At 40.6% G+C, this 17,486-nt stretch overlaps 1 protein-coding gene across 4 annotated transcripts in view; it reads right to left on the bottom strand.

The window, feature by feature from the left end:
* The window catches only part of col15a1b (collagen, type XV, alpha 1b), a 102,681-nt gene that overhangs the window by 26,155 nt on the left and 59,040 nt on the right, over positions 1–17,486 (bottom strand). For all 4 annotated transcript variants that reach the window (XM_041804289.1, XM_041804286.1, XM_041804288.1 and 1 more), the window contains 13 exons: positions 14,939–15,013; positions 14,502–14,600; positions 11,285–11,390; positions 8,341–8,381; positions 8,053–8,235; positions 7,924–7,950; positions 7,781–7,843; positions 7,585–7,662; positions 5,439–5,501; positions 5,210–5,362; positions 1,201–1,254; positions 771–806; positions 479–625 (listed from right to left, as the gene is read on the bottom strand). In XM_041804289.1, the coding sequence (XP_041660223.1) occupies positions 479–625; positions 771–806; positions 1,201–1,254; positions 5,210–5,362; positions 5,439–5,501; positions 7,585–7,662; positions 7,781–7,843; positions 7,924–7,950; positions 8,053–8,235; positions 8,341–8,381; positions 11,285–11,390; positions 14,502–14,600; positions 14,939–15,013 (1,125 nt within the window). The remainder of the gene's footprint in view (positions 1–478; positions 626–770; positions 807–1,200; positions 1,255–5,209; positions 5,363–5,438; positions 5,502–7,584; positions 7,663–7,780; positions 7,844–7,923; positions 7,951–8,052; positions 8,236–8,340; positions 8,382–11,284; positions 11,391–14,501; positions 14,601–14,938; positions 15,014–17,486) is intronic.

Below are 17,486 nucleotides of genomic sequence, written 5' to 3'. Positions count from 1 at the left end.
AGGTTCATGTCAGGTGGTACAACCGAGGTAACACAGCTTTATTTTACCATACAACTCTTAATTCTATTTTGGAAAAGTAAAAACAAATGTATCAACATGTGTGGGAGAATTTTAATTTGAAGAAATTTGCCATTGTCACTGGCAAAAACATTGCGTCTGGTGGCACAATTTCGTGTCAGGTGGTGCAACCATTGTGTTGGGTGGCGCCAACCATTGTGTCAGGTGGCACCAACCATTGTGTCAGATGGCGCAACCATTGTGTCAGGTGGCACCAACCATTGTGTCGGGTGGCGCCAACCACTGTGTAAGTTGGCCCAACCATTGTGCTAACATTTTGGCGGGAGGCAACAACTATTGTGGCGGGTGTCCCAAGCATTACGTCGGATGGTGCAACCATTGTGTCAGGTGGCAGAACTGCAAATGAATGAATTCTAATATGTCATTGACCCATGTGTCTAGATCTCAGAAATGCCATCACCTCTACAAAGAATTTGGTCCCTGGAGGGCCAGGAGGGCCAGGAGGGCCAGGGGGTCCAGGTGGACCGGCTGGGCCTCTATGTCCCTGTGGACCACTTGGTCCTGGTGGTCCGGATGGCGCTGCTGTTCCCAAAGAGCCACATTCGCCCTGAAGAGACAGAGGAAAAAGGAATCTCTTTTTAACATAGGCTATGTAGTTAACATTGATTTGTCCTTGTTGTGAGGGGAAAACACCAGAAATGTCTTATATTTTGGCAAAGAAATTAAATATTTCATCTTAAATCTTTTATTACCTTTGGTCCAGGTGGTCCAGGCAAACCTTGGTCACCCTGTGGGTGTAGAGGGGAAAGGAAGAAGCACTTGATTTTGGCAGTGCAGGAAACCCACCAGTATAATGTCACGAATATGAGACTGTTTGGACATGGATTGAAATAATATTCTATCATGTGTGTTTAAAGTAGCCTGTTAGAAAACCTGTGCCTACCTATAACCCTTCACATACACAGTATATTACAGTAACCTGCCGGTGATCGTCTGCGCTTGGATTGTTCCTAATCATTACAAATTCAACACCTTTTTGCAACTAAGCACACTGAATCATTTTACTATTTTCCTGTTCTGCACTGCACTGAACTTGAAGCAAAGATCTAGTAATCTTAGTGACTTTTAATTGAACGTGTTAAGGTACAAATAAGGACTTCTAATCCATTTCAATGGTCGTACCTTCTCTCCTACAGCTCCTGGCAGACCTGGACTCCCATTTTGTCCTGATAGACCCTGAACAAACAAAGACAGACATACAAAAGAAGACAAAGTAGACAAAAAAACCCCTAAAGTTAGTTTACAGAGCCTGTGCTACATGGAAAACCAGAAAGATTACGCTAAGCTGCTGCAGCAGACTGGGGATGGTTGAGGGGCAGGGATGTAAATAAAGAGGGCGCCAGCTGTATGCAGTGGGGTATCAGCGCTCAAAAGGTTGTCATACATTTATGGTGAATTAGTTAGAAAACCTGGTTATGATTTAAGGTGATTACACCTACTACACCTCTGTCATAAAACAGGCAAGGAATTATTCACAATTTAATTATTTATTTCCCAGAAAAAAGGGAGGATGTACACATCAGGCACAGAGTGCCAAACAGGACAGTTTATCACATTTTTCCCAGTGAAAGTGCACCCTAGCAGGAAAACGTGCAGAGCACTTTATCCAGTTTTAGGACACATTAGAGAGACCTTTATAATATTTTTCTAATGAAAGGACTCCCTAGAGGGCACTGTGCCATATTTTTTGTATCCTAGAGAGAACTTAATCGTGTATTATCCACTGGAAGCGTCACTTGAGGACTCTTAACCAAATTTTGTCTACTAGAAGGGCCCCTCACTAGAAACTGTCAGCTGAGAGGACAGCCAAGAGGGAGCTTTACCATGTTTTGTCCAATGAAAGGGCGCCCTTGAGAGCACCTTTCAATATTTCTCCACTGGCAGGCCCCCCTAGAGGGCACTTTGTGCACTGGAGGACATTTCATCCTGTTTTGTCAATGGGGAGAATGGCACTTTGCCATGCTCCATCCAAAGGAAGTAAAATCCAATAGGAAGGCTGCTTTGCAGAGCATTACCATGTTTTTGAACACTGGTAAGGAAGGCCCCTTCTAACATTTTGTTCACACACTGGCCAGCCACACATTACAGGATTTTAGGCCCAATTTAAGGCAATGTTTGCCTCCCTCAATGATTATGGGGGTGTATCCCAAGTGGAGCCTCATCGCAAACGGCAATTTGTCCGAATAATCTTCATGTGTGTGTCAACACGATTATTTTAATGCTCCAAATTGTATCGTAGCCTCCCAGACCCAGAACTGTAAATATCAAACATGTTTGATATTTACAATTCTAGGTCGCAGTTCCTCTAACGAGGTACCCACAGCAACCAATGAGAGCAAGCAGATGGAGTAGAATCACCCGCCAGATCATACATACGTTAGCCACTCACAACCACAAACACAACTGTAGCTTCATTCCAGCCAGGATTTCATCCTGAGTCTTTCCCCTTTTTTGCTGCACCTGTTACACATGCCAGGGCAGCCTGTTGTGGAGGGAGAGCAAGAGGGCATCAACAGACATCCGTTTTTGTTAGTTTTTTTTTAAGTCATTTGATCACGCGAGATTGCTGGCAGGTCAACAGGTGTGTGGTTTCTGGTGATCTGATAGTCTGGCTGAGCCGTCTAGTTTGTGCGTTCAGAGGATAAAAGATGAAAAATCGTTTGAAATTGTCCTCATGTCTGTGGTCTCCCACGTTTTTAAAATCATTTCTGTTTTAAAAATCTTTTAGTCTGTGGCTGGCCTTAAAGGGCACTTCATCATGTCCACTGTTATCTACCGAATGGGCACCCAAGAGGAGGCTTAGATAGAGTTTCCTTATATCTTTTCACTAAGGCTTAAAGGTCTAATTATGGTGATTCATTATCACAAGGCATTTATATACAGTTAGCCAAGAAATACTCTAAAAATAATAACAAAACATATCCTTGGATTGTACATAAAATTAGGATACGGTACCTATAAAAAGTATTCACCCCCTTGGATGTTTCAACCTTTCACTGATTTTATAACATAAACATGGTCAATATAATTTAGCTTTTTTTTTGAGAGAGAGAGAGAATTACAAAATAAGTTCTTAATGTGAAAGTGAAAACAGATTTCTACAAAGTGGAGGAAAGTTCTTTGCTCTGATGAGACCAAAAATGTGGCTTTTTGGCCATCAGACAAGATGCTATGTTTGGCAGACACAAATCATCAAAACACACCATCCCTACTGTAAAGCACGGTGGTGGCAGCATCATGCTGTTGGGACGTTTCTCAGCAGCCAATCCTGAAATGTTGTAAAGGTAGATGGCAAATGAATGCAGAAAAATAAATGAAAATCTTGGAGGACGATCTTATTCATTCTGCAAGAGAACTACGGGTTGGGAGAAGGTTCATTTCCCAGAAAGACAATGACATGGAGCATACAGAGAAATTTACACAGAAATGCTTTAAGATAACAAGGTGAATGTTCTGGAGTGGCCAAGTCAAAGCCCAGACCTGAATCCGATGGAGAATTTGTGGCAGGGCTTGAAAAGTGCTGTTCACACCCAATCCCTGTGAAACCTGACAGAGCTTGAGTAGTTTTGCAAAGAAAAATGAAGGGAAATTGTAATGTTCAGATGTGCAAGCCTGACTGAGCTCTGTCCACACAGACTCAGTGCTGTGATCGCAGCCAAAGGTGGCTCTACTAAATACTGACTTGAAAGAGTGAATATTTATGCAGTCACTTATTTTGCATTACATTTTTAATTAAATTGACCTGTTTCACTTTGGCATAAAAGGGGTTTTGTTGTGATTAAAAAAGCCAAAAAATATTGACCATGACTGATTTATAAAATCAATAAAAGGACAAAACATCCGAGAGATTGAATATTTTAAAGGCACTGTATATACAAAATATAATGTTTGATAGTTGTACAAGAACATGCCTTAGTACCTTGCATTAAGAACAGATAATAAGCAGAAATACAGTTTATAAAAAGGACATTTTCAGATCAGTTAAAAGGCAGATCTGTTTCTTTTACCATGTTGTATGAAAAAAGCAAAAGAGTGCTTTAAATTGGCTCATTATGCAAGTTTGAACTTCAAGTTCATTCATCTGAGCATGAAATAGAAATTAAAGCAATGAAAGCTAAAGTTATCGAGACGCAGCAGTAACGTTAGCCAGAGGAACTTTCAAAACAGCAAATGAAGCTTTGAGAGCTGCCACATTCACAAGCAAAGCGGAGCCAGCCAAGTTAAAGCAGTTTAGCCAGACAGCCACTGAGACAACATGGTTGGAGATACGATACAGCCATGAGCCTGGGTAATGGGGTTATGACTTCTAATGTTTATCTCTAGTAACGTCATTGATAAGGATTGTGACAGAATAATGTTTGAATGTCTAAATACTTGCTCCCTCAGTACTCAGGCTGCTCACTGTACTTCTGCCTTTTATTGTTTGCTTGTTCACCAAGCAAACAACGGTAAAATACCTCGCCTGAACCCCAAGCAGACTCAAAGTCAAGCCCTGAACCAGATGCAAAGCTTGGTTCAGGACCAAACCCCGAACTGAACCCAGAGCCGAACCCAGAGCTGAGGTCAGAGGACGACCCCGAACTCAAGCCTGAACCATCGGGCCCAGAACCACTAAACCATTCGTCAAATATCTGTAACACAGTGAGGAGAGAGGAACGAAGAAGGGGCAGAGGAAAGGTTGGTGAGGAGTAATTGGAGGTAATAGATGACAGAAAAGGTAAGAAAGAGGAAGAAAGACAGACTGGTTATTCACTGTGACACACAAATACTAATTACTATGATTTTTATTATTTAGAAAAACACATAGTAGTGAATGGATCAAAAGAGTTACCTACATGTGGACGGACAGAGACATACAGAGTTTCATGACATAATTAAAGGTTGAAAGCAGAAAAAATGATAAAGAGAGGAAACTGAGAAACACAATAAGTAGAATAAAAAGGCAGAGTAGTTTTATAAAACAAAGAGGGGGGAAAAAGGTTAGAAAATCCCCCCAAAATACACCCCAACATAATTCACAGCATTTAGACACTTGAAACTAATTAGAAAACAAAACAGCTTTTCATGTTTTTAACAAGTCGTCATTCAAACAGAGTACAACATCTATCTTCCTGTCATGAAGATAACTCACAGGTACGCCTGGATTTCCTGGGGTCCCGTCTCTGCCAGGTGGACCAGGTGGTCCAGGGTTCCCTGGAAACACGCCTTCAGCTGAGCCAGAGGACGACAGGAAGGGCCCAGGGAGACCTGGAGGCCCTGGAGGTCCAGGTAGACCAGGAGGACCCTGGTGGAAAGAAGTCATTTTTGTCACTGTGAAAATGAACCAGACTCCCAGATCTGTCACTGCGGCCTTTTCTTACCCTGATGAGTTCAGTGTCACTGTCCAGGTCTCCAAATCCAGAACCCAGAGCATCTGCTCCATACTGTAACAAAGATAGATACACTCCTACAATAACTCTGGGGGGGGGGGGCTGATTCAAACAGGGGACTTGGTGTTTCGTTGTTTCTCTTGTCCCTCTCCTCTTCCTGCCTTTCTCCACCCCTACCCCTCCTTTAAGCCCTTTCTAACCCCAGTGCAGCTTCAGTAGAAAGCTGTCAACATGAGTCTGGTCTGCTCAACAGTCCGGCCCTTTAACTGGAAGGTTAATGTGGCCACTGTAACAGGACTAAATGATGCTAGGGCTGTGCTCATGGTGATTAACGCTGGTCTTTATTATAATAGAGTATAGTCTTTATTATGATAGTAATGATGGACACTGGTCTATTATAATAGGCCACAACAGAGAGTATGGTCTAGACCAGCCCCCTTTGTAAAGTGTCTTGAGATAACTTTGGTTATGAACTGGCAATGTGGAAGCATTTACATAGGAACAACGAAAACAGCCATGAAACAGGAGACCACATAAAATCCCAGAGCAGGGTCTTGACGAGTGGCTTTCAGACTTTTATTTTTTTGCCAAAGGCACACCTAAGGTTAAGCCAGAATCTCAAGGCACACCATATTTAAATGGATAAAAAAAATAGACTTTTTAAACAATGTTACAGTCAAGGTGGCCCAGAAGAGGGGCTAAAGGGGAGAGCTTTCTGGGGCCCAGTCAACTGGGGGATCATGGAGCTGGCAAAATTGCGCAAAAAATGGCAAAACAAATTCAGAAATGGGCAAAATTTGGTAAAAAAAAAAAAAAGAAGCCAAACAATGGGTTGAAATTGGCAAAAAATGTTTTGAAAGTGTCGAAATAGCAGCAAAAATGGGTTAGAAGTGGCCTAAAAGGGTTAAATGTTGTAAAAAGGTGGTCTGATGGGTTAGAAATGATGAAAATGGGCAAAATTGGGCAAGAAAGTGGTCAAACAAAGGCGAAAGTGGGCGAAAAGTGGCAAAACAATAGCAAAACTTGGTTCAATGTGGCAAAAAGTTCCCAAAAAGTGGCAAAAATGGGTCAAATGTAGTACTAAGAAGTGGCAAAAATGCAAAAAAAAGGCAGCAAAATGGTTTAAGTTGTCAAAAGATTTGGCAAAATTTTTAGAAGGTAGGTTAACTTGGTTGAAAATAGCATGGACTAATAATTAATAATTTCAGCTATGCTTTTCAGCTACTAATGAGGTAACTGTTGGCCAGGATGCTAGCACAAATGCTTTTGATCCAACACACATACACTGATATCATCAATAAATCCCAACTGGGAAGGTCCCATTCTCTGGGGTTTATCAGGAGTCCAGCCAGATCTGTGGGCAGGCCTGGTACTTGCCATAAAGCTGTAATAATAACGTACTGTACAAATTCCCATGGCACACCTGGACTTGCCTTGAGGCACACTAGTGTGCCTTGCCACACCTTTTGAGAACCACTGCTCTAGACTGCTGAGGCACCTGGTTTCAGTGGCACAGTAGCTGCATGCCAGCCTCACCACAAAGTCCAATGCCAAGAACCAGATGGAGTGGTGAAAAGTGCACTGACACTGGACTGTGGAGCAGTGGAAACTGTGGAGTGACAAATCACGTTTCTCTGTTTGGTAGTAGATCACCGAGTCTGGGTTTGGAGGATGCTGGGAGTATGTTTCCTCCCTGACTGCACGGGGCCAACTGTGAAGTTTGGTGGAAGATGGATAATGGTGTCGGGTTATTTTTCAAGGTTTGGGGTAGGCCCTTTATCTCCAGTGCAGGTTAATCTGAATGCTTCAGCATACCAAGATATTTTGGACAATGCTATGCTTCTAACTTTGTGGCAACAGTTTGTGGAAGGGCTGTTTTTATTCCAACATGACTGTGCACAAAGCAAGGGCTATAAAGACATGATTTGATGAGTTTGATGCATAAATTTATAAATCAGACCATGCACATTTTTTGGGATGCATTTGCTTCTGCATAAAGCTAGCACTGTAAACTTTGTAACACCAACAAGTGATGCATCATTTTGAAGCTATTAGCAGCCATGACAGATTCCTAAAGAATCAGACCCTAAGAAAGTTGTTCTTACACTAGATTGATCTCTGAAAAAGATCTACTCACAGGTACACTGCGTGATCTGGGGGGTCCAGGAGGTCCAGGGAGGCCTGGAGGGCCTGGCATTCCAACTCCTGATTCTCCCTGCAGAGCAGCATAAGGTTTTTGTTTGTTTTGTTTTTGTTTTTTTGTTTTTTTTTGCAATGCATTCAGTGACATACAATTAAAGACACGGATTTATACTGCAAGTACTCAACTGTACCTTCTCTCCTTTTTGTCCAGCTTCTCCATCCAGTCCTGGAGAGCCCTGAAATCCTCTCTGACCCTGAGCATAAAGACTGAGTTTATGTGATCTGAATCAGAAGAAAGAATGCAGAAGAAGAGCTAAAGAGAAAAATAACTTACTGGATCTCCTTTATCACCCTTTCTTCCCTGAAAACAGAGACAGTTTTAGGATTAGTGCTAAAACATGAAGACTAAAAATGTTGGCAACACAAACAAACACATGCCCTCCGTCTCATTGTGCTCACACACCTGTGATCCGTCTCTCCCTGGCAGTCCAGGGGATCCAGGTAATCCTGGTGGTCCTTGGGGCCCTCTTGGCCCAGGAATAGATTTTCCAGGTTGTGAGGTGGGGCCTGGAGGACCAGGGGGACCAGGTGGGCCTCTGGGTCCAGGATCTCCACGAGCTCCTTTTAACTCATGTCTGGCATGACCCTGGAAATTCAGAGAAAACTCTGATATTACTTAAATATTTCAGAAAACCCATATGTGCAGGATGTTTCAACATTTCATTAATGTGAAAGAGAGATGAAATCTTACATCTCCTGATCTCTCTCCTGGCTCCTCTGCCCGATGTGGACCTGTAAGATTTGACATCATTAACAGAATTCACAAATTATATTCTTATGAGGATGAAATCACCTTAATCTCTGCAGAAAACCTCATCTATTACTGCTGATAGACAATATAGACCCCTGGGAATGAAGGTCATGTTCTCTGTAAATCTGGTGTTTAAACTAAGACGTCCTTTTGGTCACCGCCTTTTAAGTTTCTTAAGGTTCTGCTTTAGTTTGTTGTTCATCATTCTAATATGTCCTTAATTTGTCCCTGTCTTCTTAGTCCTGCTCCTCATGTTTTCCCACCTTCTGTGTCTGTCCTACCTCTAAGTACAAGCACCTGTGTCTCATTATCCCCTGATTTAGCAGAGAAGGTCCTGACGCTATATTTTAAAAACTATGCACGCTTGTAGAAGCAGAGAACACAACTTCAAGGGTGCATTTGAAGTTACAGGATGCTGCATAAATCATAAACATTATATAATGCTCTCAAATGCATGCATTTTAATCTTCATTTAAGGTTGTATTTACTCTATTCTTTCAAATCAGGATATATTAGGTTGTTTATGTCTGTTTTGCTTGTATTTTGCATTTTTTTTTCCTCTCTTTTTTTGTTTCATGTTTAATGCACCAACTACCACTGATAGTTCTAAATAACACTGGAACTAAATATAAGCTGCACTTATCTAAGTTTAAAAATGAAGAAGAATAAAGAGTGAAGGAAATCTAGAATTATAAATATGTGACTTTGTGTTCCTCTTTTATCGATGAACAGAACCTGTGCCAAACCGTGACCTCAAAACTGAAACTGAACGATGACCTCTGTGAACTGTTACACCCCTATAGATTACCTAGAGTAAGAAGAAGTAAATGAACGACTGTAACATGGAGAAACAACTGATCCAAAGCTTCGAAATTACAAAACGTCATTGCCAATTCACTTTCAGGTGAATTGGCATGAACCAGGCTGATGTGTGCCTTCACGCTCTGCTTCGTGTTCTTAAGATCAGGTCCATGTAATGTCAAGAAACTCAATTTATGACCAAATAATAAATGTCAACAGTCCAGGAAACAGTGTGGATCTTTGTCAAGTCCATATATCCCTAATTTAAGCTGATATTAGTCTGTTTTTCTCTCATTTTCACCCACTCTTCATAGAGCAGATATCCAGGTTTTGCAGCCCGACTGAGCAGTCGTGTTGCAAGCTGAAAGTGCAAACCCTTTATTGACTGTGAAGCCACACCCGTTTGGGACAGATACGTTAGCCTGGCACCCCTATGGAAGGGTGCCAAGATAGGATGGTACAGGTCTTTTACTTGGACCCTTTCCTAGTTTTTACAATGGAAACACAAATAAACGAGTACCATGCAAACTGACCGCTATATGTTTGGTGTATGTTAGTATTTTTTTGTTTTTTTGCCTGACAGCATCAACTAAACATATTTTTCTTCAAATAAGATTGATATTGCATTAACATGTGTCTTCTTCTGCATTGAAGGTTTTTTGTCATTCTCATATTTAATATGGAAAAAGTACAAAGATGATTAAGGTAGGATTTCTGTAGGGTCCGCAGATGGTTGAATGGTTTAAAGCGTGCACCATGTGGGCAGCCCAGGATCGAATCTGGCCTGTGACCCTTTACCGCATGTCCCTCCACTCTTCCCTGTTTATGAGTCTGTATCTAATAAAGGCCCGAAAAGTCCCCCTAAGAAAACAATGGCATCTGAATGATTGCATGATATGTCATGCATAACATCTCTGCTGCAAAAAAAGTTTAAAACTGGTATTTTGACACAAATTTTAGGTCATATAAGTATTGCACATATTCTGCCATTTGAAAATTGCAGCAGGCCATATTGTGATTTAATCTAATTTTTGCCCAGCCCTTATCCTAATCCTTTCAGTGAGGTCAAGTTTATAAAAGTGAGTAAAATTGCAGGGTATTTTCAGTTGTTTCAAACTGAAAAGGGTCCACAGACCAGATATTCAATCTAACCTAAAAGTGCCTGAGGATTGTGAAAAGGTAATTTTAAAAAATGTTATGAATCTGAGCACCAAATGCCAAAAAAAAAAAAAAAAAAATAGTACGTCTTTGTGGGCTTGCAGGCTGCAGTTTCAGGACCGCAGATTCGGGACTGTAGATCTAGGACCTGTGTTTTTCGCTTGAGTTGGAACAGCTTTGATCAGCAGAAATCTCAAGTTGACTTGAAGTACTTTCTATGTTGTCTTTCCCTTAATTTTAGATAACTGTTTTATGCATGCTTACTTGTGTAAGCCATATTTTCCACTAACATTATGACTACTTGTTAAGTACAGGCTAAATAAGAGTCTTTTGGGTACAAACTCTTGAATTCCTTTGTGAAGTTTTCATTCTACTAACTTTATTTTTTTAACTAAACACCTCATTCTGAAGGGCCGCAGCATACTTAAGTCATTTAGTGCTATGTCCTGACTGGCGTCCATTGCTTTCGTGAATAGTAGCAATAATAAAAACTAGCAATCTGTATTTGAAAGAATGTCCATAAACAACATTCATGTGTGTGAGTAGGATCCTAGACATACGGTCCTGAATCAGCACTGCTGAAACTGCTGCCTGGGGGCCTGCAGATACACCCCTCTAAAAAAAAAAGAATGGATGGAAATAGAGTTATATGAAATGAAAAGGTGACTTTTTGTGCAAGATTTTAAGTAACAACCTTTGATTAAAAAAAATCCCAGCAAAAGTCTAACTGTCCTCCAGAGGAGGGGGATGCTGTCTTCTTGTATCTCTTTTGACATAAACTGATATTTTCTTGGATATAGGAGGAATATTTAAACTGAAGGTGCTCCTGCTTGGTTGTCTTTGTTTATTCATGTTGTTTGTTTCTCTTTATAAATGTGACAGTTGATGGTATAAATGAATATTGTATATGAGGTTGGATTCTGACCTCTCTGCACCTCCTCAGCGGAATCCGTCCGGGTTTGGAGACCAGAGTACTCATCCAGCTCCGAGGCTGGAGCTTCGGTTGGTGGCGCTCTGACGGGAACGCTGTCCTGGAAGAAGAAAAAGAAAATGAAGAGGAGCAAGTCACCAAAATCTAAGTGGTTGTTCCTGTGAGAGGCAAGACTTGTACGAGGAAAAAGCATTCACAAGCATAGAAATAACTACGCATGACTAGAGATAAAGGAGGAAACTAAGATATCACATCCGTATTCAGACTTTTACTCGGCACTTAGTTGAAGCACTTTTGGCAGCAAGTACACCCTTGAGTCTTCTTTAGTATGACTCAACAAGCTTTGCACACGTGGGGGGATTTTTCTTCCATTCTTCTTAGCAAATCTTCTCAAGTTCAGTCAGGTTGGATGGGAACCAATGGACGGCTATTTTCAGGTCTCTCCAGGGATGATGGATAGGGTTCAAGTCAGAGTTCTGGCTGGGGAACTCTGGGACATTCACAGAGTTGTCCCTAAACCAGTCCTGTGTTATATTTTCTATGTGCTTAGGGTCACTGTCATGTTGGAAGATGAACCTTTAGCTCAGTCTGAGGTCAACCACGACCAGTCTCCCAGTCCCTGCTGCTGAGAAACACCCCTACAGCATGATGCTGCCACCACCATGCTTCACTATTGAGATGGTATTGGCCAAGTGATGAGAGGTGCCTGGCCCAGACATAACATTTAGAACTGAGGCTAAACAGTTCAATCTTGGTTTCATCAGACCAGAGAATCTTGTTTCACACAGTCTGAGAGAGGCTTCAGTCTAGCCACTCTGCCATAAGACCCAGATTGGTGGAGAGTCTCAGTGATGGTTGTCCTTCTGTAACTTTGTCCCATCATACACGGGATCTCTGAAGCTTGGCCAGAGTGACCATTGAGTTCTTGGTCATCCCTCTTGCCCTCTCCCCCAGTTGCTCTGTTTGGCTGGGCGACCAGCTCTTGGAAGAGTCCTGGTTGTGCCAAACTTCTTCAAGTTGAGAAATATGGAGGCCACTGAGCTCTTTGGGAACCTTCAGTGCAGCAGAACTTTTTTACAGCCTTCCCCAGATCAGTTTCTTGCAAAAATCCTGTCTCTAATCTCTGCAGACAGGTCCTGTGTCCTCATGGTCTGGGTTTTTGCTGTGATATGCATTGTCAGCTGTGAGGCCTTCTATAGAGGGGTGTGTGCCTTTCCAAATCAAGTCCAATAAATCTGATTTACCACAGGTGGACTCCAATCAAGGTGTAAAAACATCTCAGAAAAAAATCAGGAGACATGGGAGGAACCTGAGCTAAATTTCAAGTCTTGGTGTAAAGGGTCTGAATACTTATGGTAATATGATATTTCAGTTTTTTTAGTGTGATAAATTTTAAACATTTCACATCAGTGTATACTAAATAAAATAAGCTGCAGATCCTCTTTAAACCAGACCAATAAAGCAGCTATGCTGACTTGAATATCTGGCAGTAGTTATGGAGCTTCAGAGAGACAGTTTCCTTTGAAGCTTCAAAGTAAACGCTGATTGTGGGATGTTTGGGGTCACACTGACTTCCTGGTTGTGGGAGAATGAAAGACAGCAACGGAGAAGAGAAAAAACAAACAAAATCATGTAAAAAGAGGGATGTTTGAGGGTCCTGATGATTGAAAGGGAAGTGAGCATCATTTAAAAGAAGACACAACAAGCAATCACAAACACAGCCACCCACACACCTCATCAGATAGATTATTTCTTTTCAAGATCAGAAAATTGTCTAAGGGGTCTTTTACGCAAGAAGTAGGACGATCAAAGTCCTGGTACCATTCCAGGTTCCCCCTCTGGAGGGAGATCTGTTTGTCCAAAGGTTCAGAACAAAGTGTTTTAACCCTCAGGGATCACTAGGGACATTTTTGTCCATTTGAGCAAATTTTTCATCTTTCCCTGCTCACCATGTTGGCTGTATGGTCTCACTTTTTGTAAAAAAAAGTTTCTTTCGAGGCAGATTTTCAAATTCAAATTTAAATTGCTGTAATAGGTCAGGAAACAAATGTACTACCCTTTAAAGCCATTAAGGACAAAAATGTCCACTTCCAAAAAACTGCTATAAAATTTAACAGATTAATATTTTTTTCAACTTTTTTTCACATAAATCTATTAAACAACTTCAGCTGTGCTAAAAACTACCAGACACTCAATCATTTTGAGGATTTTAACCCTTTAAATGCCCGTTTGATTACTTAAAATCAATGTTGTTTTTTATGAAAAAAAGCACAAAAAAAAATGTGGTATCTTCCTTAGACCAAATGTTGGATGGCTGGAGCATTATTTCTAAATCCAGTGAGGACATGTCAATGCCAAAATAGTGACTTCGATGCATTATTAGTTTTTGTGTAGCATCTGATTAAAAAATGTACTACCCTTTCAAGTCATTAAGGACAAAAACGTCCAATTTCAAAACTGGCAGTAAAAATAGTATACATTGATATTTTTTCAGCTTTTTTTGGTCAGATCTTTTGATCGACTTCAGTTCTGATCAAAACAATCAAATGTTGAATAATTCTCAGGATTTTAACCCTTTAACTGCCAGTTTGATTGCAGGATGGTAATATTAAAAACACACACACACCCACACACATAACAGTAATTATTTTCCAGAAAACTCATGTTGGGGGAGTGGGGGAGGTTTTTAAAAATCAGTCCTGGGTATGTGAAAGATTAGCCAAAATATTGACTTTAATGCATTTTAAGTTTTTGTGTAGCATCTGATTTAAAATTTACGACCCTTTTGAGTCACTTTTGGACAGAAACGTCCCATTGACTCCCATTCAAACCACTTTTTTTTACTCTAATAGCCATTGCATGTTATAATCATGCATTCTGTAATGTTATGGTTTCATTATTGAGAAAAATAGTCAAATTTGTCATTTTTAATGTTCATCACTAAAATCAGCCATTTCCCTATTATAGGCCTTTGAATGAAGAGCCTGTCATTTCATGCTTGTGTTATTGAGCTTATTGTGTTATTTTAAGATATTGATTTTAAGTGTTTTTATGTGTGGGTGTGTGCATGTGTGTGTGGGTTATAAATTGTTCCTTTTCACTATTGTGTTGTCTCACGTTTCTGCTGTTTTGTTTCTCTCTTGCTGGATGCAAAACAAACCTACCTACGTGCACACGTTGAGTGTCTCATAGAAAAGGAGTGTGCTTCTACCTGTGCCGTGCTGAGTTTGTTCTTCCGTGCGTGCTTCATGACTTCCTCCTCTGACTCTCTGTCATCCAGAGCGTCGTCTCCGCTGGTGTAACCCGACGCCTTCAACAGACATCACAAAATATGTCAGTTTAAGATGACAGGGACTAAATAGATTAGCCAACTATGATGCAGAGTCACACATTTTCACAGCTCAAGACAATTCTCACAAGTGCAGTGAGACTCTTAACCTTTTTTAGGATGCTTATTTCCTCTGAAAGCAGATCAATAAAACTCTTTCTTAAATTTGACTTATCCTCATTCACCAGTCTAGTGAAGTCCTTTGACCACAAGGGGGTGCTGCTGACTCACGTGTATTGTATCCGTAAAGTCACCACTACTTAGTAGAACTACCGCTGTTTTAAAAGTGTCTGCTGTGTTTTTGAGTGTGTGTTTCTCACATAAGGGTCGTCGTCTTCACACTGCTCCTCAGCCGCTCTGGGATCATCTTTTATCACCAGCTGCTGGATGGATCCCTGAAAAACGAGAAGGAGAGTCAAAGGGAAGGCCTTGAAAATCCACAGTGACAATTTCAGTCATTTGGAGGCCCCAGGGAAAGGCTAACATGAGTCCTCCTCCATTTAACTAAACATTATATTTACAAGTGGAAAAAAATATTTAGAACTATCTCTTTTCAATGCCACATATGAGATATAAATACCCAAACAGAAAATGGCACTTCATCAGCTCTGGAAGGGCATCAAAACTCAAACCCAGCACATTGTAGTATTTTACATAAATGTTTAGTCTAGGCCAGTTTTAACTTAAAAAATAAATACATGCCACCTATTAGACCATATCCATTCATCTGTCAGACATTTTTATGCTAATTCACTACACAGCAACCCATCAGTTCATTCTTGTCTGTGGATCTACTAATTGGCCATGATGTGAGAACACTCAGGGGTTTGATGTTGGGGCCAAGGACCTCCAGAGGACTTTTTTGGGTCATCAAAATCTATTGGGGTGCTGTGTGAGTGAGTGTGTGATAATTGATGTTTTTTCTTTGTACAGTGATGATCTAATGGACATTGCATCCACACATCAACATCATTACGTGAAGGTTTTGGAAATATTCAACACAAAATCTTTGAATGGAACATGATAATCATGTGATTATCTGTGCTTTGGTCTGGGCTCTTACTTTAAACTATCTCTGCCTGCAGAGTTAGCTGGGCCCCTGAAAAGCCCAGAGAATGGCCCCTCTCTAGTTGGGATTTTTTTTGGTAGTATCAGTGCACGTGTGTTTGATCAGTAGCATGGCTGCTAGCATCCGGGCTAACAGTTACCTCCTTTTGGAGCTGAGAAGTTCCTATAATGGGTTCTGATGTTGAAATAAGTCATCGGTGGTGATTCTTTTTAACCCCTTTTCACACATTTCTCTATTTTAGCCACTGTTTTCCATTTTACCACATTATGCCAAATTTGCCACCTTTCTGACACTGTTATCCAAGTTTGACTATGTAATCACAACTTTTGCAACTTTTGTGCCACTATTCACGTTTTTTTTTTTTTTTTTTTTTTTTTCACTTTTTGGCACTTTAAGCTCCTTTTGCCATATTTTACCAGTTTTTGCCGCTTCTCTTTTGAATTTTTTCCCAAGTTATGCCATTTTTTCACCTATTTTGGGACAATTGTTACCCCTTTTGCTGTAGTTTTTTGCCACTTTTATCCCACTTTTGCCCCTTGTCTCCATTTTGCTACTTTATTTCCACCTCTTTTAGCCACTTTTAACTCATTTTGAAACTTCATGTCTATTTCAGCCACTGTTTTGCCACTTTTAACCGTTTTCTAACACTTTATGTCAATTTGTTCCCCCTTTTCTCCACTGTTAACCAAGTTTGACTATTAAGCACTTTTTGCAACTTTATACCAATTTTTGCCACTTCTCTTTGGCATGTTTCCCATCCATTTTTGCCATTTTAGGACGATTTTTGCACCTTTTACTACTGTTTTGACACCTCTAACCACTTTTCTGCCTCTTTTTCATCCTTTTCTGCCACTTTAAACCCATTTGTGCTGCTTTTTTCCCTTTTTGGCTGCCATTCACCTTTTTTGGTACTTTATTGCCACTTTTTGCCCACCTCTTTTTGCCACTTCTATCCCATTTTCTGCTGTTTTTTGCCAGTTTCCACAATTAGGTAACTACTTTTTATTAAAGGTTTGTCAGTTCTTTCCTACTTTATTTTCTGGTTGTCTTGAAATTTGTGCACATCATGGCTGAGCTAAAATAATATTCATTTTTGTTACTTTGATGTGAGTGGGTATTATTCAGGTCAAAACTAAAACATGGTTTTCGGAGCTTAACTTTACATTGGACCATAATTTTTCTGACCTCCATAGACCCCCCAATTTGGCTGGGCCCCAGAAGGTTTTCCCCTTTAGCCCCCCTGGGTGGCCTTGTCTACAATGTTAATTTTCAAACCATCAGAGCACTAGGGCTGTAGTCAACCAAATAAAAACTTGGTCGACTAAAACCGCACTAGATCATCAATTAATCGATTGGTTGTGGGACGGACCAAAATCATCCTTTTTAACAAAAATGTTGCCACACTGCTGACTTTTTCGACATGTTGTCAATTAATGGGAAACGGAGTATAAACGTGCTTCATGGGCTTTGTTCGGTGGGAGGGTCCTAGTGATGCTGTTTTGACTTTCTGGGTATTTAACCTGTAATTAACTATGCTTAAAAGCATGAGTAAATTATATTTGAATAGTTATATTTGTAGTTTTGTGTGTGTGTGTGTGTGTGTGTGTGTAAATTATATTTTGTAACTCTAGATAACTGAAGAAATAAAAACACATGACGTCTCCCTTCTCACTCCTGCAAAAAATGGATTCTTCCAATTAAAGTAGCATGTGCGATTGTTCGACCAATTGGATTTTGGTTGGACATGAGGTCATCGACCAATTAATCGACCAATCAGCTCGAGGCTGTCAGACAGAGCA

This window comes from Cheilinus undulatus, linkage group 13 (genome assembly GCF_018320785.1).
Source record: "Cheilinus undulatus linkage group 13, ASM1832078v1, whole genome shotgun sequence".
Taxonomy (NCBI): Eukaryota; Metazoa; Chordata; class Actinopteri; order Labriformes; family Labridae; genus Cheilinus; species Cheilinus undulatus.
The sequence above is the reverse complement of the archived record's forward strand: the minus strand, read 5'-3'. Positions and strand labels throughout refer to the sequence as shown.